The 27,808-nt window shown below is 37.2% G+C and overlaps 1 protein-coding gene across 1 annotated transcript in view; it reads right to left on the bottom strand.

Moving 5' to 3' along the window:
* LOC148952122 (protein spaetzle 5-like) overlaps nt 1-25,342 on the bottom strand; it is a 52,042-nt gene extending 26,700 nt beyond the window's left edge. The window contains exons 1-2 of the mRNA XM_089089138.1: nt 25,042-25,342; nt 17,549-17,706 (exon numbers count right to left, since the gene is read on the bottom strand). Of these exons, the coding sequence (XP_088945264.1) occupies nt 17,549-17,706; nt 25,042-25,056 (173 nt within the window). The 5' untranslated portion in view covers nt 25,057-25,342. The remainder of the gene's footprint in view (nt 1-17,548; nt 17,707-25,041) is intronic.
* Nucleotides 25,343-27,808: the final 2,466 nt, after the last annotated feature.

Below are 27,808 nucleotides of genomic sequence, written 5' to 3'. Positions count from 1 at the left end.
ATCCGCCCAGACACATAGGCAAGGAGAGTTAGAGAGACAAAAACACATGCAAATATATTGATTCAGGCATACTAACCGACACAGACAGGTATTGAGATAGGCAAAAACCCACCCAGTCACATAAGCAGAGGAAATGAAGGAGACAAAAAACACATATAAATATAAGCATTCTGACACAAAAACCGACAAAAACTGGCATTGAGATAGGCAAACACCTGCCCAGACACATAAGCAGAGGAAGTGAGAGAGACAAAAACACATATAAATGTAAGGATTCTGACATACAAAGCAACAATCACAGGCATTGAGATAGGGAAACATCCGCCCAGACACATAGGCAAGGAGTGAGAGACAAAAATACATATAAATATATGGATTATGACATTCAAATCGACAAAGACAGTCACTGAGATAAGCAAACACCCGCGCAGACACATAAGCAGAGGAAGTGTGGGAGACAAAAACACGCATAAATGGAAGGATTCTGACATACAAAGCAACAACCACCATCATTGAGGTAGACAAACATCCGAATGGACACATCTGAAACGAGAGTAAGAGTGACAAAATCGCATATAAATATATAGATTCAGACATACAAAGGAACAATCACAGGCATTGAGAGAGGCAAACACCCGCCCTGACACATAAGTAGAGGAAGTAAAAGAGACAAAAACATATATAAATATATAGATTCTGACATACAAATCCACAAAGACAGTCACTGAGATAAGCAAACATCCGCCCAGACACAGAGGCAAGGAGAGTGAGAGAGACAAAAACAAATGCAAATATATTGATTCAGGCATACAAACCGACAGAGACAGGCATTGACATAGGCAAAAACCCACCCAGACACATTAGCAGAGGAAGTGAGTGAGACAAAAAACACATATAAATATATGGAATCTGACATACAAGCCGGCAAATACAGGCATTGAGATAGGCAAACATCCGCCCAGACACATCAGCAGAGGAAGTAAGAGAGACAAAAACAAATATAAATATAGAGAATAAGCAATAAAACTTACATAAGTAATCAACGTAAATAATAACACATCTGTTAAGACTCATAAACAGTAATAGTTAGAAAGCCAGAAACTTGTTAAAATATGGGGGTTATGATTTACACAACAACGAGGAACGGCATTTAGAAATTCCAACATCCACACAGAAACCAAATTAAACGAAGTGGGGGAGACAAAAACATATATAAATGTAAGGATTTTGACAAACAAACCAACAAAGACGGTCAGCGATATAGGCAAACACCTTCCAAGACATATAAGCAGTGGAAATCAGAGAGACAAAAATACCCATAAATAAATGAATTTATGCATACAAACTGACAGAGACATAAACGGAGGTGCGCTAAAATCCGCGCAGACCCATAAGTGGAAAAAGTTTCCGAAAAAACATCAAATAGACCTGAGAGGATTCTATATTGAAAAGCATCATACAACGTTATTGTAACAAGAAAACATCCACCCTAACAATCATTCAATGAGATGTGGAGAGAAAAAAACGCTAGTAGTTATATGGATCCGGGCATCAAAACTTACAGAGACAGGCATTGAGATAAGCAAACACCTGCCCAGACACATAAGCAGAGGAAGTGAGAGAGACAAAAACACATATAAATGTAAGGATTCTGAAATACAAAGAAACAATCACCATCATTAAGATATAAAAACATCTGCCTAGACACATCGGCAATGAGAGCGAGAGTGACAAAAACACATATCTATATATAGATTGAGACACACAAAGGAACACTCACAGTCATTCAGATATGCAAACACCCTCCCAGACACATAAGCAGAGGAAGTAAAAGAGAAAAAAACATATATAAATACATAGATTCTGAAATACAAATCGACAGAGACAGTCACTGAGATAAGCAAACATCCACCCAGACACATAGGCAAGGAGAGTGAGAGAGACAAAAACACATGCAAATATATTGATTCAGGCATACTAACCGACAGAGACAGGTATTGAGATATGCAAAAACTCACCCAGACACATAAGCAGAGGAAGTGAGGGAGACAAAAAACACATATAAATATATGGATTCTGACATTCAAGCCGGCAAAAACAGGCATTGAGATAGGCAAAAATCCGCCCAGACACATAAGCAGAGGAAGTTAGAGAGACAAAAACATGTATAAATATATAGAATCTGACTTAGAAATCGACAAAGAAAGTCACTGAGATAAGAAAACATCCACCCAGAAACATAGACAAGGAGAGTGAGAGAGACAAAAACACATGCAAATATATTGATTCAGGCATACAGACCGACAGAGACAGGCATTGAGATAGGCAAAAACCCACCCAGACACATAAACAGAGGAAGTGAGGGAGACAAAAACACATAAATATATTGATTCTAACATACAAGCCGACAAAAACAGGCATTGAGATAAGCAAACATCCGCCCTAGACACATAAGCAGATGAAGTGAGAGACAAAAACACCTATAAATATATAGATTCTGACATACAAATCGACAAAGACAGGCATTGAGATAAGCAAACGTCCGCCCAGACACATAGGCAGGGAGAGTGAGAGAGACAAAAATAAATGCAAATATATTGATTCAGGCATACAAACCAACAGAGACAGGCATTGAGATAGGCAAACACCCGCACAGACACATAAGCAGAGGAAGTGGGTGAGACTAAAACATGTATAAATATATAGATTCTAACGTACAAATTGACAAAGAGATCGGCAAACAACTGCCCAGTCAAAAAAGCAGAAGAAGTGTGAGAGACAAAAACACACATAAATTTAAGGATTCTGACAAACAAACCAGCAAAGAGAGCCATTGACATAGGCAAACACCCGCCCAGACACATAAGCAGAGGAAGTGAAAGAGACAAAAACATATATAAATATATAGATTCTGACATACAAATCGAAAAAGACAGTCACTGAGATAAGCAAACATTTTCCCAGACACATAGGCAGGAAGACGGAGAGCGGCAAAAACACATGCAAATATATTTATTCAGGCATACAAACCGATAGAGACAGGCATTGAGATAGGCAAAAACCCACCCAGACACATAAGCAGAGCAAGTGAGGGAGACAAAAAACACATATAAATATATGGATTCTGACATACAAGCCGACAAAAACAGGCATTGAGATAGGCAAACATCCGCCCAGACACATAAGCAGAGGAAGTGAGAGAGACAAAAACATATATATATATATATATTTATATAGATTCTGACATACAAATCGACAAAGACAGCCACTGAGATAAGCAAACATCCGCCCAGACACATAGGCAAGGAGAGTGAGAGAGACAAAAACACATGCAAATATCTTGATTCAGGCATACAAACCGACAGAGACAGGCATTGAGATAGACAAAAACCCACCCAGACACATAAACAGAGGAAGTGAGGGAGACAAAAACACATAAATATATAGATTCTGACATACAAGCCGACAAAAACAGTCATTTAGATATGCAAACATCCGCCCAGACACATAAGCAGAGGAAGTTAGAGAGACAAAAACACCTATAAATATATAGATTCTGACATACAAATCGACAAAGACATCTCCTCAAGATTCTGCAGTGCAATCAAAGGAGAAGGAATTGAATTCCATAGTGTCAACAATTGGAAACCTATTGCAAGTGACCTATCGAAAATACTAGCAGCAGCAGCAGCAGCAGCAATGATTTTATAACACCAACGATGGCTAGTCAAAAGCGAAGACGGATTGAATCACCCTCCAGTGTGCAAAAGGGGAGTGGACATTACACTACGTGTTTGCGTTCAAAATGGTTGAAGTTCTGAAACATGTCTATGAAAATATTGGTGAAGCGGGAAGTCTAAGTTCCCTCACAACACTTTCTAAAGTTGCCTCTAACATAGATGGCAGCACATTAAAAAAAGCAAAAGAGTATCTACAGAATTAGCCGAGTTACACACTGCATCGGAATCGCAAGCTTCGTGGCAAACAATATCGACAAACTAAAGCCGTTTTCCCTCTGCATATAATGCAAACTGATCTTTTAACTTTAAACACGTTTCAACGGCGTGACAATGCACCCTACAAATATATTCTAGTGGCAATCAGTGTCTTTAGTCGCTATGCCTATGCCATTCGATTGCAATCGAAGAGGTGTTGAAGTTGATCATGCTTTAGAAAGTATTCTTGAACAGGATTGCTATAGAAAAATTCAATCAGATCACGGTAGCGATTTGTTAATCCTCATGTGCAAAAGGTTCTATTGAAATATAATACAACACTTTATCATAGTCACAACCTGATAAAGGCTGCATTGGCTGAACAATTGATAAGAACGATTCGTCTATTAATTTCAAGACCTTGTACACTGAAAAAAACTGCTGCTTTTATTCATGATTTAAATAAAATCATGGAGATATATAGTCAACGATCTCATCGATCTCTGTCCAACTCAAGCCCTCAGGAAGTTCATTGTAGTGAAAATACATTTGATGCTTTTTTAAAGTAATATTCCAATGGCAATGAGAAGAAGAAAAAGAAGAAATTCAATGTTGCCGATACTATTCGAATTAATAGAACCACCAATAAGGGGAATTATTTATGGAGCACTGAACTTTTTTAAAGTGTCCCAAATCCTAGACACTACACCAACGACATATCGACTGCGAGACACCAAAGATGATTAGATTCTCGGCGGTTTTTATGAATATGAACTACAAAAAGTTAGAAATACTAGTGAAATTCATCAAATTGAAAAGATATTAAAGAGTCGTACTCGTAGGCGCAAGAGGGAGAGACAAAAAGGCACGAAAATTTAAGGATTCTGAGCCACAAAACAGCACACAGAGGCATTGACATTGGCAAACTTACACCAAGACAAACAAACAGAGGACATGAGTGAGTAGAAGAAAAGTATAAATAGATGGAGCAATGCTTACACTCTTACAGGGACAGGCACTAAGAAACTCAAATACCCGCTTTAACAAATGTGTAAATGAAGTATGAGACACAAAACAAATATTAATGCTTGGTTTCTGACACACAAAGCGCCGATAAGTGGCATCGAGATCTACCAACATCCTCCAAGAAAAATAAGTTGAGGAAGGAATAGAAGAAAAAAATCTCACAAGTAAATGGTTTCTCGCATACAAACCAACAAAGACAGACTCTGAGATAGGCAAATATGAGCCCAGAAACATTGGCCCGGAGAGAAAGAGAGACGAAAATCCAAGAAAATATATATATTCAGACATACAAAGCAACAATGACAGGCTTAGAGATAGGCAAACACCCGCCCAGACACATAAGCGGAGGAAGTGAGAAAGAGAGACAAAAAAAAGACATATAAATAAATGGATTCTGACATACAAACCAAAAATGACAGGCATTGAGATAGGCAAACTCTCGCTCAGACGCACAGTCATAAGGAGAGATATATCCAAAAAGTTGGGTTGATCTAGGTTGACTTAGAGTGGCGCGCCACGATAAGTGAACCTAGATCAACCCAACTTTTTGGATATCTCTCTATGTTAACCTTTGTTGACCTATGTTAACCAATTTTCTCTATGTTAACCTATCTATCCGACATATGATGTATAAGAATTCCTTTTCTTACATCTCCGATGTTTTAATAGACATTCTAAACGTTTGATATGCTGGCTAACTAAAAAAAAGTGGTCACTACAAATATCATTTATCTAATAGTAAAAGTTGCGACACACATATCTATATCATTCCCATTTTGAAGTTGGAAAATATTAAATATAAATTTTTTGTGTTTTAAGTGTGTTTCATGACATTCTAAGAAATGTAAAAAAAAGTTAAAAAAATAAAAAAAAAATTATAAAAAAATTTAAAAAAAATTTAAAAAAAAAACTTTAAAAAAAAGTTTAAAAAAATTTAAAAAAGAAGTTAAAAAACAAAGTTAAAAAAAAAAGTTAAGAAAAACAAAGTTTGGGGGGGGGGGGAGGGAGGAGGGGGAGGGGTTGGAGGGAGGGTGGAGGGATAGGGTTGAGTGATAGGGGTAGGACTTGGGGCCCAAGTATCAGAAGAAATTGTTTGTCTAGTATGCATCTCAAATCATCGTGATATGCATATTCTCATGATAATGTCATAAAAATTCCCCGAAACAGGTAACTTTTAACAGCTATCAAAAATACAATTGATAAATCGAATGTGCTTGAACTTGTTCCAGTTCAATGGACTGAACCTGTTATGATATTGTGACGCTTAACATCAGTTGGGCAATGTCCCAGAAACAATTCATTGGATGTATTTCTAAAATCATAATATGTTCATTAGCTTGTTGGTTCAGTCGATTAACGTGTCGTTCTTTTACCTTAGGAAATCACGGGTCTCACGTTCGATTCCTACATCAAACACAAATTTCATATAAATCAATAGGAAGATACTTAGAATGTAAAAAATCGTAAATTAATTAATTTAAAAAAAAATTTAATGTAATTATGTAAATTAATGTATTTATGTAAATTAATGTAATTATGTAAATTAAATAATAATAAATTAATTTATGTAAATTAGTTCAAGGTTAAACATAAGTCAACCACGCCGAACAAATTGAATTACAAAAAGAATTTCACAATTTCAAGCAAAGGAAACGTCACGCACTTTGAACACAGATCGGCACGAATTTTCACGGAAGTTGAATTCTGGTCATTACACTGTCTGCTTATATGGCGGGAGTACTGTCCGCTTGAAACTGTTATAGCTATATGGTGGGACTGTCAGCTCTTAACTGTTATAGCTATATGGGGGGACTGCCCGCTCTTAACTGTTATAGCTATATGGGGGGACTGTCCGCTCTTAACTGTTATAGCTATATGGGGGGAGTGTGCGCTACTTACCATTATAGCTATATGGGGGGACTGTCCGCTCTTAACTATTATAGCTATATAGGGAGACACCCCGCTCTCTAGCGTTATAGCTACATTGGCTACCTGCCTGCTCGGAACTGTTATATCAATACTACTGGCATTAAGCGAATATTCCCCCAAATCTCTATTTAAAGAAATATTACTATTTATTTTGATTTTAATTTCAATTGCCTCTCGAACAACCTGTTTTATGCCTAAATCATTGCTAATAAGGCAAGTTTCTTCAAAAAGCATTTTATGACTAGGGTTATCATATATGGTGACTGCTTAAAGCAGAATCAAAGGAAATATTTGTACTATTAGAATTTAAAGCTTTAGTTATGTCATCTTTGTGTTGTTGCACACGCCTGCAACTAAAATTTAGAAAAACGCCTGCAACAACACAAAGATGACATAACTAAAGCTTTAAATCCTAATAGTACAAATATGTCCTTTGATTCTGCTTTAAGCAGTCACACATATTATAATCCTAGACATAACATAATGTTTGAAGAAACTTGCATTATTGGCAATGATTTAGGCATAAAACAGGTTGTTCGAGAGGCAATTGAAATTAAAATCAAAATAAATAGTAATATTTCTTTAAATAGAGATTTTAGAGAATTTTCAATTAATGCCCTATACATAAATTTATTTGAAAACAACTTAACTGATCGTATTAAAAAACCAGTAAATAACTCCACCCAACCTATTACGAATATACATTCTAGGTTGGCTGCCACGAATGCGAGACTAGATTTAAACGCTTGTCTGTAAGTATTTTAATTCCAGCTGAATGAATTGTTCTCTGTCCATTTCGTTTGGAGTACCAGTCCATGTATTCCATGCATGTATTCCTTTTTTTTCTAGCTTTCTATCGATAAAGTTTCTTTTATATTCCCAGGAGGGGGGCGTGAAAACTATGGTTTTTTAACTTTGATACACAAGGCTAGAAAGAAAAGTCTGAAAGGCGTTGATGAAGACTAAATTATGCGTAAATTGAATAGCATTTTTACCTATGATCGCAAATTTTAGGTCTTTAAGCTGTGTGTTAACGATCTTTTTATGTAATTTAAAGCCTATAGACTGGAACATTTAAATTTTTTTCTAAATGTTAAAAATAGAAACATTGATTTCTATCCTAAGGCTACAGACTAATGTTTGTCAAGGTTTATTTTTCACAAGTTGTGTAATAAAAACGTTTGATTTCTAAGCCTAGTATATTTCTCACAAATTTTTACTTTTTGCTTTATTGAAAAGGGATGCTTTCTAGACAAAATTATAGTTAGGGGTGGGGGGTACTAATTTTTCTTCTGTAAAAAAGGGAATCATTTTTCCATACTAGATTTTTTATTCATTTTAAGGACAATTATGAAGAATGCGCGCCTCCTTCATCAAAGAGAGCAAGAGAGGGTGAGGCAGCCCCATCCGTGCCAGCCCCTATGCAGCCAGGTAGAAAACCGAAAAGAGAATGGGCGGCTTCTCATAATATCTCAGCCTCACCGACGCAAGATCGTGAGGTTGCCCGCCAGTATGCAATGCCAAAACCATCCAGGACCATGCTCTACCAGCCCTCTGTGCCCTCCATGCAAGCTGCAATGCCTGGGCCTTCAAGACAAACGCTGGCTCTACAATGCGAGAATGAGCCTTCTTCAGCCCTCCACATGCAAACTGCAAATCATAATGTAAGTTTTTAAATATTATTTCCACTAATGAATTTTCTCCCAAGTCAATTTGAATGTTAGAGAATTTACCGTTAGACTTCGAAATAATTCCAGATTCTATTTTGCGTAATAAAGGCTTTGATAAGAAATGCGATATCCTTTAGATTATATTAAGTTGGAACTTTCAGAATATATAAAGAGTAGGGAACACTGAATTAACCAAATGCTACTATATGCATACTGCTACTACTACTACTACTAAGCACTTTTTAAATAATATGTAAATAATAATCCAAAGACCCCGGTTTTTTCCAAAGCAGATAAAGAGTATTAATATGAATTTTTTTGGGGGGGGGTTGTTTGAACAAAATCAAAACCTACTATACTGCAGCCGGAATATAAAAATGTAAGCATTTTTACCATTTTATCAACACAGTAAAAGCGTGTCAGAGATATTAAAAGGCATTTTTCTCAAAAAGGAAATATAGCGTTCCCCCTTTTGAATCAGGCCAAGTGCATGCATTTACCCTGCTAAATTCTCGTTGCGAAGCCAAAAAAAGCAGGATATTCAAGTCATAATTTCGATATAGTAAATAGCAAAATCTTTGCGATATAAACTGCATTATTAACGAATGCTTAATCTTGCTTCTACAAATATTATAAAACAATTTTCTATCGGAATGAGAGGAGATGGTCTGAAAGGGATACGATACCAAGTAAAGATCCCGATTTTTTTTTCAAAGCAGATAGAGTATTTATATGAAATTTTTTTTTGAGGGGTTGTTTGAACAAAATCAAAACCTATTATGTTAACTTTTAGATCGTATTAAGTTGGAACTTTCAGAATATATATAGAGTAGGGAACAGTGAATTAACCAAATACTACTATGTACATACTGCTACTACTAAGAAGCGCGTTTTAAATAATAATCCAATTTTAAAAACAGGGTGATTTAGACACTTTGAAAATAAGCTATTTTCTTTTATAGGTTGTATTGGTACCATATTTGCCATCTCCCTCCTGCTCGTCAGTTGGGGAAGAAGACGCGCATGTGGAGCTCTCTAAAAATTCACCACGGGATGGTATAATTAACGAAATTCCGGATTATATTGACTATTTTTTAGCCGATTATTTTAATGTTGATAATAGCACAGTTGAGCAGGGGGACTTACCTTTGCTAAGCCCGAACATCTTACAGCTTTTAGAGGATTTTACCCGGGAATTAACAGGGAACCCTCCCCCCACTGATTACATGAACACACTTCAAACTAATGAAGTGGCTTCCCATAGCCCTATTATTCAACAGTGTGGGGGAGGGGTGGTGATAATATACAAGAGGGGGAGGAGGATGAAATGGCTTCGAACAATCCTATTGATGAACAATGTGGGGGAGGGGTGGTGATAATATACAAGAGGGGGAGGGGAGGGGGGGGGTAACAATACCCAATTTATAACATTTCCCGAATTCCAACTGTCAAATTCAATTTTAAATACGATAGTCGTTTACACTGCAACTTTTGGGGATCCTTTTAATTAGCTTATGGGGGTAATTTTGTATTTGACCCTATAGAAATTGTCCATGAATATGTAGATAGAATTAGTGCACTCTTAGAAAACCAGATTCAGTTGTGGGGGGTGGGGGTAGGGATTCAATTAAGGTTTCAATTGTTTTAAAGGTATTTTATTTAAATGGGGGAAAAAGCGAGGTTTATCATCATTATATACATACCGAGATGCGAGTGGTCTAACTGCATTTAGAAAATTTTGAGGGTGTTTTTATGGATTGGATAGACCACATTATTACGCATCTTGAGAATTATAGCGAAAATGGGAGTGGGTCTGTGGTTTTACTTGTTGAAAATTTAAGTGTAAATATTTGTAAATTAAAAAAAAAATTTATTTTAAGAGGGGGGGCAGGTGAACCGAGGGCTAGTTTTAAGATATAATTCAGATTTAGATGGTTGTCAATTTGTTCAGCGAATCCGTTTTGAAACAGGCCAAAAATGTTTCAAGTACGCTTTCCTCATTTCCTCTCATTCTAAAAAGAAGGGGGTGGTGTTCCCAGTAAGGAGCCCGTCGATTGAAGTGGTGAAGCACTGGGTTTGGTTGTTGTACACACCACCTAGTGACCCCAATGCAATTGGCCATTTCAACCCAATTACAGACATCAGTAGAGTTCTCGGAGGGGGAGGGATCTAGGGGTACGTTTCTACTGTCCAACATACCTGTCACAATTTATTAGTGATTTAAAACTACGGAATCATATGAAGCATTGTAGACGGCATGGCTGCCAGTCAGTGGAAACGGTTTCGGCGGATAGGGCCATTTTACGCTTTAAAAATTTCCAAAATACCCTCCTCCAGAGCAATACAATCTTTGGATTGTGAGGTGGAGCTAGTGGAAGTGAACGATCCTCGATTTCCAAATCGAATCAAAGAACATCGAGCCATTGCAGTCTCCTACGCCCACGCGCAAAGAGACAGTTCTAACACTATGCAGTTGTTAGAAATAGTCGAAACGTTGGATGAGGGAGAGTGCATGGTCAAGGGACTGACTAAACTAATTGGCACCGCCAATGGCGCTATTTCTCGTTTGAGAAATACACATTACCCTATGCTATCGTCTGCAGAGGATCGTCTCGCGATTAAAAATAAAAAAATATGCTGGGTTTGTAAGGGGGAGTTTCAAGAGGGGGATAAGGGGAAAGGGACTAGTGGGAAAAGAGGGGGGAAGAGGAAAGTCAGAGATCATAATCACTTGTGGCAGGAAATATCATCTGGGGATAGTCATTTTAGAAGGTTAGCACATCAATAATGCAACGTGAATGTAAGCCAGGAGGTTTTTATTCCAGTTTTTATTCATAATTCAAATTATGATTTAAAATTTATTTTACCGGCTTTTTGCACGTATACACAGGGAGGGAGGGGGAGTAGATAGTCCATTGGTAAATAATTCATTTACCTATAACATTATCCCCAAATCAGCTGAGAAGTTGGTGCTTCTCTAGTTGAAATTGCAGGTAGTGAATAACGGGCATACGTCCCTGAATAAAATCAGGTTTTCAGATTCTTTTAGTTTTTTCCCCAAGGCATTGAGTCAATTGATTCAAGTGCAGAAAATTGGGTCAATATCTACCAAATCATATTATTGAGTTAGGACTAAAGTGAATACACCATTCGATGCCTTTTTTATGCTTATTACGTATATAATAAGCATTTCTATCGGAAATGAATTTCAACCCCACCCCTATATATGCCCATTCAGGGTTAGGTTAGGTTGGGTTAGGTTAGATATAGCCTATATAGGGGGGGGGGGGGGCTGAAATTCATTTCCGATAGAAATGCTTATTATATTCGTAATCAACATAAAAAAAGACATCGAATGGTGTATTCACTTTACTCCTAACTCAATAATATGATTTGGTAGATATTGACCGAAAATTGACAATTTTGATAGTTTTCCTTTGCTTAAACAGCACTTTCCAGACAGTGAAATGTATGACCTATTGACCTGTAAAGGTGTATATGCATATGACTATTGCTGTTCTGGCACTCGCTTAAGCGAGGAGAAACTACCTCCAATTGAAGCTTTCTTTATTTCACTCACCAACAGTGAATGCACTCCCGAGGAATACGAATTTGCCAAGAAGGTGTGGGCTAAGGGGAATTGTAAAATGGGTGGGATTATTGTAGACTGTACTTGGCCAGTGACGTTTTAACCCTATTAGATATTGTCTGCAAGAACACAGATCAAATCTATTCAGAGTTTGGACTAGATATAGGGTATTATTTTTCCACACCACATTTGCTGATAGACTTGATTTTGAAAATTAGTAGGGAAGAAATAGGCTGGATAACTGATTTAGATCAACACCTTTTTGTAGAAAGATCAAGGAGGGGGGGGGTATGTTTATCATGGAGATCGCGTTTTGACAACAGATCCAAGCGAATAAAACAGCACCGGTGCATAGTCAAATGCAGTTTTCATGGACATGAACTCATTGTATCCTTCGGCAATGTCTCACTACTCTTTGCTGTGTGGGAACTATAAATGGCTTGAGAATCCTTGCCAGTTCCCCGACATTAACACCGTCGAGGACATTGGGCCACAAGGATGGTTCTTTGAAATTGATGGTCACATTCCACTGGCACTTCATGGTTCAGTCAGTGATTTTATTTTCCCCTGTATTAATCGACCAGTGACCAAGGACTCACTGAGTCCAGACAATCGATCATTGGTTGAGGATATGGGGATGCACTGGACCCCCTTCAGCAAGAAACTGATTGCGGATCTGGACCCTAAAGAGAATATCGTTGTTCACCATGTGCTTTTGCACTGGATGGTGAACAATGGTTTCAAGATCACCAAAATACATAGGGTCCTGCAATTCAGTCAAACCTCCTACTTAAAGACGTTTATCGACACCTTTTTTGATGAACGCTCCCGGGCAAACACTAAAGTAGAGAAGGAAATGTAAAAGCTCATTCTAAATTCTGCGCTTGGCAAAATGTGTGAAAGCGTACGGAACAGATCTCGTTTCGACGTCGTGACTGACCTTCAAGAGTGTGAACGAGTTATTGCCGACCCCAATTTTAAATCCTTCACGAGCATAAAGGCAAGTATGGTTCTTCTACAAAGGAAAAAAAAAAATGGGGTACTGAACGAGAATATAGCAGGAGGTAGTTCAGTACTTGAAAATTCCAAGAAACTCATGTTCTCGTTTTTTTACACTGTTTGCAAGGTGCAAAGGCCCAGGGAGGGGGAGGTTCAAGTTTACTATGGGGATACAGATTATCTGCCTTTAAAAGTAAAAACCGGGGATTTATTGGGAGATTTAGAAAATTGGGAACACATCAGCTCACGGATGGATTTCACTAACTGGAATCCGTCCCTCTACCCCGAGTTGGTGAAACCTCAGGCCCCCAATCAACTACTCATGTTAAAATCAGAGACGGGGAGTGATTTGATAGCCAATGGGGTGTTCCCGGGTCCTAAAGTTTATTCCGTAGAAACCCACAACAAAGATGTAAAACAGGCGTGTAAAGGGGTGCGTACACATTTTGTAAAGAACAATTTCAACATGAGTGTGTACAGAGCCTGTGTAGAGAGTAGCCTAGTGCCAAGAGCACAAGTGCTTGCAATTCGCTCTCTAAAGTATAAAAATTATACTGTAAGAGTGGAAAAGAATGCAATGACATGTATATCTGACAAAGTCTTTGTGCTCGAGAATGGTGTAAATGTACTCCCCCATGGCCACTATAGAATTTCAGACCGGGTTGAATGTGTAGACTATCGCAAACAACTTGGTCTGGATAAATTAACCTAACCCTTAAAGCAAATTGTGGTCCAAATTTTTTTTTCTATGGAGACAACAAATCCATAAATTAACTTAAATGCTCAAACCTAACCTAACCTAACCAGATAAATTAACTCAAATGCTCAAATGTAACCCAACCTGCAGAGCAGCAGCAGTGACGACGACTATTGTATACAGTTCCGCCCTCCGCACGGTCCCGGGGGGTGGGGGTCCCGCCCGCGGCCGGCTTTCGGCTCCCGGAGGGTGGGGGTCCCGCCCGCGGCCGACCTTCGGCCCACGGCTCCCGGGGGGTCTCCATATTAAATTCATAGTGTTCAACTGTGCTATTTTAAGTTGTGTTTTTCTATGTCAATAAGTGCTATTGTACAAATAGTGTGCTATTCTACAAAAATGCACGTGTGTACAAATAGTGCTGCTGGACAAAAAGTGTTTTTTTTTACAATAAATGTTGTACAAACAGTGTGTGTTGTTCTTATTGAACAGAAAAGTGTTTTTTGATATTGTTCTTGTTGAACAAAAAAAAGTGAAAAAAAATGTTAATAAATGTTGTTCTTCTTGAACAGAAAAGTGTTTTTATGTTAATAAATGTTGTTCTTGTTTGAACAAATAGAGTTTTTGTTCTTGTTGAACAAGTGTTTTTGTTCTTGTTGAACAAGTGTTTTTGTTCAATAAATGAATGAAATATTGTTTTTGTTGTTAACGTACTAGATAGATCTATGGGAAAATTACTATTTATTCATTAGACATGTATGGTTTACAGTTAGTTGCAGTCTGACTGTTGTCAACAGCAGTATGTATCAATTTAAAACAGCATTCAGGTTGTTTCTGTGTGGCCCATCAATGTCTGGGAAAACGACACTTTTAGCTAAAATAATACAAAATTGTAATAAAATGTTTTTGGAAAAACCAAAGAAAATTTATTATTGCTATAGTATTTGACAAGAGTCCTACGATCAAATAAAAGCTATTGCCAAATCAATACCGATACAATTCATACGGGGACTTGATGTTTTCAATAGTATTGAACCAAACTCATGGCTGAATACTGATGATTTGGCTGAATCAATTGAACAGTTCTCACAGGAAATGCTACAGCTGTTTACCGTTCGCTCTCATCATGAATACATTTCCATAACCCTAGTTCTACACAATCTGTTTCATCAGAGCTAATGTATGAGAATCCTTGCTTTGAATTGCACCATCTATATTATCTACCGAGTTGTTCGTGATTCTAGCTCGCTAATAACCCTCAATAAGCAAATATATCCAGGCACCCCCAAATTTCTGCTGTCAGCGTACACTCAGGAGACAAATAAGCCCGAAGGGTACATTTTGCTAGATCTTAATCAGAGCGCACCCGAGGATCTACGTGTAGTCACAGATATTTTCGACACAGAAATTACTGTATATCTTCCGGTGAACAGTAGAAAAAGCTATTAGTTGCCATTATGACATTGAAGAAACTACACGAACAATGGCATTTATTTTCCGTTTAAGGTACTTCAAAACCTCCACTCAGGAAGGCTATACTAAAACATGGTGTTGATAATGATTTCATTAGTATAATATCAGAACCTTGTTTAAATTTAACTGATGGCAATGCACAATTGCCAGAAAGTGTTAGACAACAGTCAAAGCAACATTGTTCTACTGTACGCACCTTGACTTGCAAAAACAAGGGAAAATTTTTTAAAAGAAAACGTCTCCTTCAAGCGGGCGGTAGCTTTTTTACACTTTTACTGCCAATAATTGCAGGACTTGTAAACAGTTTTCTTTAGAGAATGGCCAAACCCTATAAGTTGAAGCCATTTGAACTTATCCTCTCGCCCGTAGAACATTTTGAAGACAATCTAAGCAAATTCATTAATGACGAAAATATTGCCGACGATAAAAAGCTAGTTTTACTTCAAGATGCATTGCGACGTGTGGACAAACATAGACCTTATCGTGAGCGACCCACCGTCATCACCGATCTCCCTAAACAGGAAACATCTCTTCAAGATTCTGCAGCAGTGCAATCAAAGGAGAAGGAATTGAATTCCATAGTGTCAACAATTGGAAACCTATTGCCAGTGACCTATCGAAAATACTAGCAGCAGCAGCAGCAGCAATGATTTCATAACACCAACGGCTAGTCGAAAGCGAAGACGGATTTATTCACCCTCCAGTGTGCAAAAGGGGAGTGGACATTACACTATGTGTTTGCATTCAAAATTGATGAAGTTTTAAAGCATGTTTATGAAAATATTGGTGAAGCGGGAAGTCTAAGTACCCTCAAAAAGCTTTCTAAAGTTGCCTTTAACATAGATGGCACCACATTAAAAAAGCAAAAGAGTCTGGTAAAAGGCAACTGGCATTTTTTCAAACTTCGCAATTGTGTTTTTCTTATAGATTAGATTGTCCTATATTGGCGCAGTGGGTTTGAACTCAGCTTGGTAGTGCCCAGAGATAGAACCTGGCTGTAGCAACACACCGCCGGGCCGACGCAAGTACCTAAGTAGTCAAGAAGCGTCGTTAATCCAATACAAAAAATAAATAAATAAAGATCAGATCTTGCTACAGCTGGGTTTGATACATTTACCACTGCTCTAATTCTTTGAACTAGATTAGGCCCACCAATTTTACCTTATTGATACACTAACAAATTACCAAGAGATGGCAAACCAAACGCTAGATGGCGTTGGTGGTTTTGTCGACACTAACACCAGTTTCCACTCTTGTATATTTCCACTCAGCAGTCACTTCATTCAGCAGTCACAAACGCACATGATTTCAAAATCGGAAGCAAAACATGAATTCCAAAGACCAATATTTATTGGGTTCGATGAAAATCAAGACTTGTATTTTAAAGTTCTGCTTTAGATTTTGAGATCTAGTTTGGAAACCGCAATTGTATTCAGACCCAGAAAAAGCGTGTGGGTTAAAACCTGAAGAAATTTAGGAGAATAAAAAAAGGTCAACCCATTTTGTTCTTCCCAGCAGGACCAAGGTTTTACAAGACTTTCACAAAGGATTATAAATCTTAATTTCATTCGCCACTTTATCATAAGCTTCAACTCGAGAGTAGACTGGAATACGATTTACTGTCTCAAATATCAAACATAATGAACCACCAAAAAAAAAAAAAAAAATCAAGGAATGACTTGATATTTAATACTTGTTGGACTAGTAATTAAAATTGGGTATACAAGAGGAGAAAGTTCCCCTTGGGTCGTGATTGTAGGCGTCACCTAAATATTGGGTAACATTGAATTGGCAAATCTGCTGTAATAATACTTACTTTGGCACTTTTTGCCGTTTTAAAAGGAGAGCAATTGAAAATACAAACTAATAAATATGACCTTTGCATCTCTAGACTTGTGGCGTGGTTAAATAGCAGAGTTTGCTAATAATTTCCTTTTTGAGTTTTAGTTGATGTTTGCATTTTTTTTCTCAGCAATATTCCTCGTCACTGAACTTTTCAAAGGGGTGTCAAGCCCCTTTCTTTATTTTAAACTTTAAAAACTACCAACTACAACGGTAAAGTGACGAGATATTTTTAAAAGGCTAAAAAATACAAAAAAATGAAGAATAAAAAGAACAAAATTGCTCCCAATCTTGACATAGACACAACAAATTTAATTTGTCTACTTGTCTTCAACTATGCAAATTCTATTTAGCTTCAGGTACTAAATTCGAACGACAAATATATACTTACGCAGGATAATAGTCAACTTCATTACAATATGTTTCTCCTTCCTTTGCACAAGGGGGCCTTTCACCGGGAGGTGCAGGCAGATAAAGCTTAGACATTCCTTTTCCATAGCTAGCTAGTGCCAAATTTATAAAACCGACGTAAACAGCTAGGCTTAGCATCTAAAAGAACAAAAGAAGTGAAACTATTTACCAACTCAACATTATGTTGACAACTCATTTTGTTGTGTTTTTATTTGTTTTTGTTGTTGTTATTCACTAAATCTTTCTAAGTCTGGTCACTTGGACCTTATTCCTATCAAAGGGACATTTCAAAATTCTTCTTATTCCAGTTTTAGAGACAATTCTCTTTTAGACTATTCAAAATAATAGATAAAAGATGCTGTAGACGAGGATCTAAGCAGCACAGTTAGGATGTGTGGTGACCCTTTGCAAGCGGCTCAAAGAGCTTACATGTCTTAAAAAAAAACTTATAAAAAAAAAACTCTATCGATTCTGGGCTCCAGATGTAAATGAATAAAAAATAAAGATAAAAATCAGAGCTAGGATAACTAAATACTTCTCATTGAAATTGTCAGTTTCCTATACAATTCAAGCCTCTAATTTATTCTTTTTTATCCTCTTGAAACGGCATATATTAACAATCTCAGTTACGTCAGTTACTAAATTAGGAAGACAGTTTTTTTTTTTACCAAATAATTACCTGCAACATACTAAATCCCTTACTTGCAATGGGAGACATACTCCATCAATTATAACCGGAGTGTAGGCGATAACAGACATTGTTTTACTCATCATTTCGGTTTTTGACCAAAGTAAAGATAAGTTCTAGTCAAGATGAGTCTTACCTATCACCATATTGTCGAAATCCATCATTAATTTTGCATTGCATACAACAAGGTTTCAGTGGGACTAGTTAGTCTTGCTGATTGTCAACTTCTTTGCACGTTTCTACTTGTCTAATTCACAGGAAGCTTTTCTTTCCAATGAATTTGAGGTAAGGAGCAACCCGTTTAAAGCACTTGAATTCAGTTTCATTCTCGACAATATTAAAAACTGCTACCCTCTATCTTTTTTTTCATTGATAGGACAGCCCCCCCCCTCCTGTTTACGTACGTATCTATACTGAACCGTTCTTTTTCTCCATACATCCGTGAGCTGTTGAGGGGTGATCTCTCTTGGATTTAATGCCACTATTTTGTACTTTAGTTTCTTCAGATCAAAATCTCGAATCAGCGAAAGGAAAAGTTTCATGTTTACTTTTTTGGCCACTCTTCTTGGCTGAAACCTTATGGGTAGGCTTTTTCATTTTGATGCAGTTCATTTTTGCCTATTAATGAATCTATATGCCTTTTCTTCAACTTTCGGTCGAGTCTGTCCGCATTTGGCAGCATCCATGTACTGTGCTTCCTTTTCAATATTGTGCTGACAGACATAGCTTTCGAACATGGCTGCAGCGACAGCTACGAACCACGACCCGTAGTAACCGAACATTTAAGACGTATAAAAAAAATTCTAGTGAAAAAAAATTCCCTTTTATAGGTAATTAAACCAAAAAAAAAAGCGTTTTCAACTACAAGTAAGGAGCAGCATTAAAACTTAAAACAAACAGAAATTATTACGTATATGAAGGGGTTGGCTCCTCCTCAACACCTCAGTCTTTACTCTAAAGTTTGTCAGTACTTTTAAGAAGGCTTCTTATTGATCTAATTAAATAACTCTTTTGTTTCAGGAGTCGTTCTTAAAGAAATGAGACAAAATTCAAACTTTAGCGTAAAGAGTGAGGTGTTGAGGAGAGGGCAACCCCCTTCATATATGTGACCCCCCAGCAGAATATTCATCCCCCCTACCCTAAAATGTATGCATACTTCGCAATAACAAATACTATGCGTAAATAACGGGCGAATTTTATTACTTTAGGACTGGCCCGGGGGGGGGGGGGTCATGTTATATCCAAAGTCAAAGTGATTAGGCCTTTCAACTATGATGAATAAAATTACTATTTCAAAATTTTGATCGGACAATCTTGGGAAAAAAGGGACGGGGAGGGGCCTAGTTGCCCTCGAATCTTTTTGGTCACTTAAAAAGGGCACTAGAACTTAAAATTTCTGTTTGAGTGAGCCCTCTCCCAATATTCTAGACCACTGGGTCAATACGACCACCCCTGGAAAAAAAGAACGCATCCGTGACCTTTTTTCCGGTAAAAAATAGAAAATTTCACATTTCTGCAGATAGGAGGTTGAAACCTCTTCAATAAGGTTCTCTGATAAGCTGAGTCTGATGGTGTGATTCTCATTAACGTTCCTTGACTTTTAAAGGGTGTTTCTCCCCTTTTTCAAAAATAAGGCATCTTCTCTGTGGCTGGTAGACTCTGATGGATAACACGCTTAATGAAACTTATATTTCATTAAGCTTAATTAAACTTATATGTTTGGAATCAGCATAATAAGCCGATTATTTTGATATATCTGTTCGTATCAAAATTCCGTTTTTAGAGCTTCGGCTACTATTAAGCTGCGTCGCTCCTTACTTACAGTTCGTTAGCAGGAACTTTTCGATTCAGGGATGGTAACTATTTTTTTGGTTAGTCTTAATACTAAAATATATTGCATAAATAAATTTATGGAAATTTTAACAGTACAACGTAATAAGACCAGAGAGCAGTAAAGTTATTCATCACTAGCGCTCCTCTGGGCTTCCTATGAGTAGATTCAAGAAAATAGATTAATGGAGATGTTCCTTAGAAATAGTTCAGGTCAAACGGAACAAACAGGTTAAACTGGAACAAGGTCAAACGGATTCTAAACCGCAGAAGAGATTTTTTTAGAGAGGTTGATTTCGGCGGTAGATTACTGTTTAGAATTACCCGAGATAAAGGAAGGACTGGAGTTAGAAAGGATTAGAGTTTTAAAATATTTCCAGCCATAAATGATAGGTCTAGTAGGCTGAAATAACAGAACTCAAGTTCTTTAGAATAAGAAACTAGTGAGAATGGTTAAGCTTTGGGAGAGGATTTTATTGTCGCATGAGGATCGATTAGCTAAGGTAGTTTGTAGAGAAATCATACATGATAATAGGAAAGATTCTTGGCCGGAACAAACAATTAAAATGTTGAATAGTTGTGGCATGGGAGGTATAGAAATAGAAGTAGGCTCTGTGTCTAGGGAGGTAAAGAAAGTACTACAAGAGAACGGGGCAGATGAGTTCGAACCATGGCGACGTCTCTTGGTGTTTACGTTCAAGTTAAGCAGTTAAGGGAATAGGAACTATATCTTAAGGGGGGCCTCGCAGGGAGGAAATAAGCTGTGCAAACAGTATACAGTAAGGGTGATTTTATGCCACTTGGAGAAAGAACAAGCATTTGGGGATGCTATAATTGAAAGAGGTAGTTCGTTTGAGACTTCAGTACTGCATTGACGGACATCAGCTTTTTAGTGGTACATTAAGTACTTTTAAGAACATTTGTTTTAGCGGGAGGTACTCCATAGGCTATCTATCTCAAGAGAGGATATTTCATCTCAAAGAAGAATTTAGACAACCTGTTAAGAATGGTTGCTGATGTGGGCAGTCCCCTTATGGGGGAAATTGTGAATTTGAAACAGAATATGAAGTTCATACGTTCATCTCCACAGAAGTGGGAGAGATACACACAAAGTTAGGTTCTGTCAAGAGAGCCCTCATCCCACTATAACAAAAATATCTTATTTGCATACTCCCTTTGTCTCTTTTCGTGGCTGTCTCAAGATTATATTTTATACCGGTGAGCATAAATGATAGGAGATGATCATCACAAAGACGATCGTAAAGGGGTTTATGAAGACAATTGCAAGAAAAGAGTCAAAATTTAGGATTTGCTTCAAGATTTTATTGGTTGGATTCAAGACTTAGATTACATACTGCTGATGATTTAAACATCCTAGATGAAAGGTGAGCAAAATGAATAGCTTTTAGAGGTTTTTTGAGTTCGGGGTGCTAGAATAGGTTGGAAAATTAATGTTAAGAAGACTTAGTCGCTAAGGCTAGGAAAAAGTGAAGATGAAAAGATGACGTTGGGTAACGGATGTAGCCCTAGAATATATTTGGAAAGAGGATGATCGATCAAGGGGACAGCTTCACTTACCTTGGTAGCATTATTAGTAAAGTTGGTGGGTGCAGTGAAGAAGTTAAAAGTAGAATAGCCAAGGCCCAAGGTGTTTTTTCCCAGTTGAAAGAAGTTTGGAAGAATAGGAAGATAAGTCTGCGAACCAAGATTAGAATATTGGAAGCTACAGTGATTACAGTGACTATGGTTCTGAAGTCATTGTGGTCATGTATGGTTCTGATGCATGGGCCCTACGAAAAAACCCAGGAGGATTTGCTAGATCTTTTCTAGAGAAATTAACTACGGATTGTTTTGGGTACCCGACTGACTGACCGTATTTCAAACAGAAGGCTTTACGAAAAGTGTGGTTCAATCCCGCTTTCTAGGGCTATAATGAGAGAAAAGTTGAGACGACTAGGGCACATTCTATGGATGAATGACGACAGATTCCCATAGATCGCCCTTTTCGACCAATCGTCTAGGGCTAAACGGAAAGTAGGTCATCCTCCTGGGAGGGTGTAAAGAAGTAGGCTTTGAATAGACTGGGATGTAGAACGAGCGTGCGTAGCTGTGTTGGCCTCAGGTGGCTTGGTGCTGCGGTGAGTCGTCAGTAGTAATAGTAGTAGTAAAACCGAGACGAATATCATTCACTCTGATGGGCTGAGTATTGTTTACAAAATACTTCCGTTGAAAAAATGTTAACTTATTGTCTTTTTTTGTCAGATCCCACTCCTGAAATCATTTTAGGGTTGTACTATTATCAGGGGTTGGGGGGTCGGTCGAAACAATGGTAAAATAAAGAGAAGAGGTATATTCAAACATAACCTTATAGTTTTAGTATCCTCTTTAAACAGCACATGAGATTGTGTCACAACTAAATGCCGTTCTCACCATTTCTGTGCTAAAAAGCAATAATTTTGAGCCAAATTAAACCAAAATATCTTGCTTCTACAAATTAATACCGTAAAAAGTAAGGAATGCACTCAGGGACATTTTCAAATATCTTTTTTTGTTGGAGGAGGGTACCGATACGAAGTTGCAAGGTGCAAATTTTCTGAATATTAGCCTACCGCTTGCGTGCTTTTTGTATATTTTTGTCTCTTAAGGAAAAGTATCTGGATCCCTACCTTCTTGGCAGTGCCATATCCATGGGGTTTACAGGGCTTGACCCCCCTCCAATATTGTGTTCTGACTCAGAAATTTTTTACCGACAAATTTCTAAAACCTAATTGGCTCTGTCACCAATTAATTAATTCCCGCATAGTGATATTTTAACACATTGGTTACTATGGGCTGTTTTAAGCCCCTTAAAGGGCTAAAGAAAAAAAATTTCTCCATGAGCAATTAGAGCATAAAAAGACATCATGTGATTTATTCACTTTCTCCCTAGCCTTGTTTCCAAAAGCATGAAGTATAGTGGAACTGCACTTGAAATGTGATAACAACAATTATTCTGCTTATAATGAAGTAATAATTGTTGTCGGAACTTATGCATTATAACTAAACCAGCGCTATAGACTGTACATGGAAACCAGACACGAAAGTAGACAAACGTGTATTTGCTAGTTAAATTGATAGCAAAGCGTGTTTTCTCATTGAGTTTACAATATCTAAACGATTTTTGGGTTTAAGGGGGGGGGGAAGGTACCTAGGTGAGGTTAGGTTACGTGTTTAATATAGGCTATGCCTACCTCGTCGGTCATTATTTCGCACAGGTTCATCAGCTCTGGATCTATGGACCCCTCCACCCCAAGTAAACGTCGATCCCTTTCCAATACTAAATTAAAGTACGCAGTCGTATAATATGCAGTAACACGTAGGCCTACTTCAAATTTATAATGAGTTATCAACTGTTCAAAACCTGGACAGAAACTAAGCCTAGTAAAACTAGCCTAGCAAAAATGAAAAAGGCAGAATAATAATGCGCCAAGCTGAAATTCGTGAATAAACTCGATTATAACAAAAGAATAGTTTCATTATATTCTCCAATCAGCACTTTTTCCAAATGTAACGGTTGCTATCGTTACATTTATTTCGGTTACGATTAGCATTCGAAGATAATTAGCTTAGCCTCACTGAGATAATCTACTCTACAGGTATATTTTAATTAAATATCTAACAGAGAGTTGGTTAGGTTAGATATTTAATATAATGTGTCCTGGGCGGCCTACTTTCCACAATTCTCTGTTGTAGTTTCCATAATTGTGTTAACAAATTATTATATTTTCATCATATTTTGGTATAGGCCTATTTCATTAGGATTAACCTAACTTTTTTCCACGCTTTGTACATAGCCTTGGGCTACATATGGCCCAATTAGACGGAGTTGCAGGTAGCAAACAATACATTTGGAAACAGTGTTGATAACCCTACGGAGTTAGGGCTTCTCCGAAGGTAACGTAAATAGGCCCTAAAATAAAAGTAGCACCATTAGATTCGTTATTTTATGTTCCTTGCAATATAATAGTCGTTATTCTGGCAATGTACAACATTCCAAATATAAAATCACTACCATGATTATTCTGTAGCAGCCTTCACCCCTAATAAGGTCAGAGGTATACCTAAAGAGCCTAGGGTGTAAACAAGTTATCTGTTTTGTTTTCTCGAATACAAAAACTTATTGTAAGAACTAATGCAGAGCAACAGAACACCAAAGTTTTATGTACCAACAGAATAGTCCCCAATATTGGTTGGGGAGCTGGAACACAATTGTCATGATAGATGCAATTATTAAGGCGGGTTACTAGGGGGGAGGATTACCAGGTTTGAACTCCCTTCCCCTCAAATTTTTTTCCGACTCGTAAAACATAACAAAAATGCATTTAAACAAAGTTTTGATGCGTATTTAAATTTTGGTAATTGTCGGCTATTGGGAACATAGGCTATTCAAAATTTACACTTAGATTACATCTCAGAAAACCGGTTTCATAGCTACAAAAACAAGTAATGGATGATACAATGCATTGGACTTAGACAGAATGCATTGGACTTGTATAATTTGGGCTATATATTTGCAGATTAGAGTTGGGGGTTAGGTTACGATATGTCGGATTAGGTTAAGTTGGGTTAGTTTGGATAAGGTTTCCATAATTTTGTTTCTAAAGTATTATTTTATCATCATGTTTTGTTATTTTTCATTAGAATTAACCTAACCTCACTTTTTGGGTGCGTTTCTAATAACCGATAAGTACCTAAATTTTTAGGTATCCCCCCCCCCCTGGAATAAAATCTGCCCTTGATTATTACACTTGAAAATGTTGTGAATGGGAAAACGAATGGCACTACTCTTTTGTTATTATAGTGATTAGCTAAGAAATTGGAATCTTGTCACGATTATCACATTCTCTTTTCAAATATTGCCTTCACTTCTCGAAAAAATCATATGTGCTGCCTTATACTGAACAAAAAGTACTTACCAATGCATAAATCATTATTGTATCCAAAAGACAATATTATTTGGAAGTATTGGAACATAAACATGCACGAAATTTATCCCAAAGCCGCGAAACGACGTTTTCGGTTTCCTTTTTGGTCAGTCTCCATTCACTGCATCTCTTATACCATATCACTTTACTTCCAGTATAACCAGCAGACAAATAAAGTCTTCAGTGTTCAGTACCCGATCAAATACTGAATTTTTATAGAGGTCTACGAATGTGAATGCGGCAAGTGTAATTATTCAACAGCCCTTTTTAGGTTGATAGCGGATGTCCACTCAATTTCTGATGTCCAGACACACTGACTTAATAACTGTTGTTTAAATATGTTGCACTTTTAATGAAAGTGCAAAAACCTTATGAAAAAATTACAGGCTAAATACATATATATATATACCTGACTGTTTGTGCATTATAACTGACTGTTATAACCTGAGTGTTTGTGCATTATAACTAAACCCGCGCTATGCATGAAAGAAGTCAAGTTCGGTTAATGCTAAGGAATTAAAATAAAAAAGGATGGAAATATAATAGTTTAGAAACAAATTTAGGCTATGTATTTTAGCATTAGTGGGGGGGGGGGGCAAACTTGCGTTAATTAAGTAAATTACACTACTTTATCCCCCTGGATCCGCCACTGATATATATATATATATATATATATATATATATATATATATATATATATATATATATATATATATATATATATATATATATATACCTAGGTTACCTAGGTTAGGTTACGTATTTAATATACGCTATGCTTTACCCCCACCCCCTCCCCCTTTCTAATGTGAAAATATATAGCCCAAATTTGTTTTTGAACTATTATATTTTTATCATACTTTGTTGTATTTCATTAGCCTTAACCAAACTTCACTTCTCGCGTGTTTAATGGATACTAAACAAGTACCATATATATGCATAAATATATTATATGTCTGAGAATGAAACGGACTTGTTGAATGCAAGTTCAGCAACGAGAACTTGATTCCAAAAGTGTATCAGCCAACCCTGCTTATAACAAAAATATTAAACTCAGCTTCCCGGCCGGGCGGGGTGTGGCATGTCAAACAGTTCCTGGTACTAGTTAAATATATAAGTTTCATCAAGTTTAGTCTTACCCATAAAAAGTTACGCGCCTGAGAAAATTTTCCTTTTTTTCGAAAAAGGGGGAAACACCCCCTAAACGTCATAGAACGTTAATACAAATCACACCATCAGATTCAAAGTATCAGAGAACCCTTCTATACAAGTTTGAAGCTCCTATCTGCAAAAATGTGGAATGTTGTAGTTTTTGCCAGAAGAAAGATCATGGATGCGTGTTTATTTTTTTTTTCCAGGGGTGATCGTATTGACCCAGTGGTACTAAAATATCACGGAAGGCCACATTTAAACGGAAATTAAAAGTTCTAGTGCCCTTTTTAAGTGACCAAAAAAAGGAGGGCACCTAGACCCCCTCCCACGGTCATAATTCTTCAAAGTCACCCGATCAAAATTTTGAGATAGCCATTTTGTTCAGCATGGTCGAGACATACAAAAACTATGCCTTTCAGGATGACTTAATCCCCCACAGTCCTCGGGGAAAGTCTGCAAGTTATAAACTTTGCCCAATGTTTACGCATAGTAGTGGCTATTGGGAAGTACACATAAGTTTTCAGGGGAGATCTTTCCTGGTAGTTTGGGGGTGGGGTCGGGGACTACGTGGGAGGATTTTTCCATGGAGGATATTTTGATTTGGGAAGGGACATTGCTATGAAGGGGCCGCCGGATTTCCCGGCATTATTTAAAAAAACGATCAGAAATTAAATAATTTTTTTTCAACTGAAAGTAAGGAGCAATGTCAAAACTTAAAACGAAAAGAAGCTATTACGTATATGATTGGGTTCAGCCCCTAGTCATTACCTCGCTATTTAAACTAAAGATTTTTTTTTGTTTCATCAAAGCTATTTATTCTAATTAACGGCCTTTGTGATTAAGGGTCATTCTTAAAGAATTGGAACAAAATTTGAACTTTAGCGTAAAGAGCGAGGTATTGATTAGATGGTGAGCCCCCTAATATACGTAATAAAAATATACGAATGTGGAAGTTTGTTACGCAAGTCAATTCGTAAGTTACGTCAGATCAAAATTTCGAGAGAGCCGTTTAGCCAAAGAAAAAGTAAAATTAACATTCAAATTTTGTTTTAATTATTCATGTACGGTGAGCCAAAATCAAAGCTGCATTTATTCAAAAAAGTTCAGAAATTAAATAAAAAAACAAGTCTTTTAACTGAAAGTAAGGAGCGACATTAAAGCTTAAAACGAACAGAAATTATTCCGTATATGAAAGGGGTTGTCCCCTCCTCAACCCCTCGCTTTTTGCGCTAAAGTTTGACTCTGTCTCAAAACTTCATTTTTAAAACAATAAAAAACATTAGCGTAAAGAACGTGGCGTTGTGAAGGGGACAGTCCTTTCATATACCGAATAATTTCTGTTCATTTTAAGTTTTAATGTCGCTCCTTACTTTCAGTTACTTCTTTTTTTATTTAATCAAACAGTTCGTGGTAACGAACTGTAAGTAAGAAGAGTAGAGTAGTACCTTATATTTCTAAGAGGCATATAGGAAAACATTTCTAAGAGACATATACACCTTTTCAAACAGAGTGAGTAGCCCTAGGAATCAAAGTGCTATTTGCTTGATGCTCTACACTTTTTCAAAGAGAGTGAGTAGCCCCTCGCATCTAGGTAATACTTCTATGG

Source organism: Artemia sp. Qi Xiang Cuo, chromosome 5 (genome assembly GCF_049724085.1).
Source record: "Artemia sp. Qi Xiang Cuo chromosome 5, ASM4972408v1, whole genome shotgun sequence".
Lineage (NCBI taxonomy): Eukaryota > Metazoa > Arthropoda > Branchiopoda > Anostraca > Artemiidae > Artemia > Artemia sp. Qi Xiang Cuo.
This window is presented reverse-complemented; position numbering and strand designations above follow the sequence as displayed.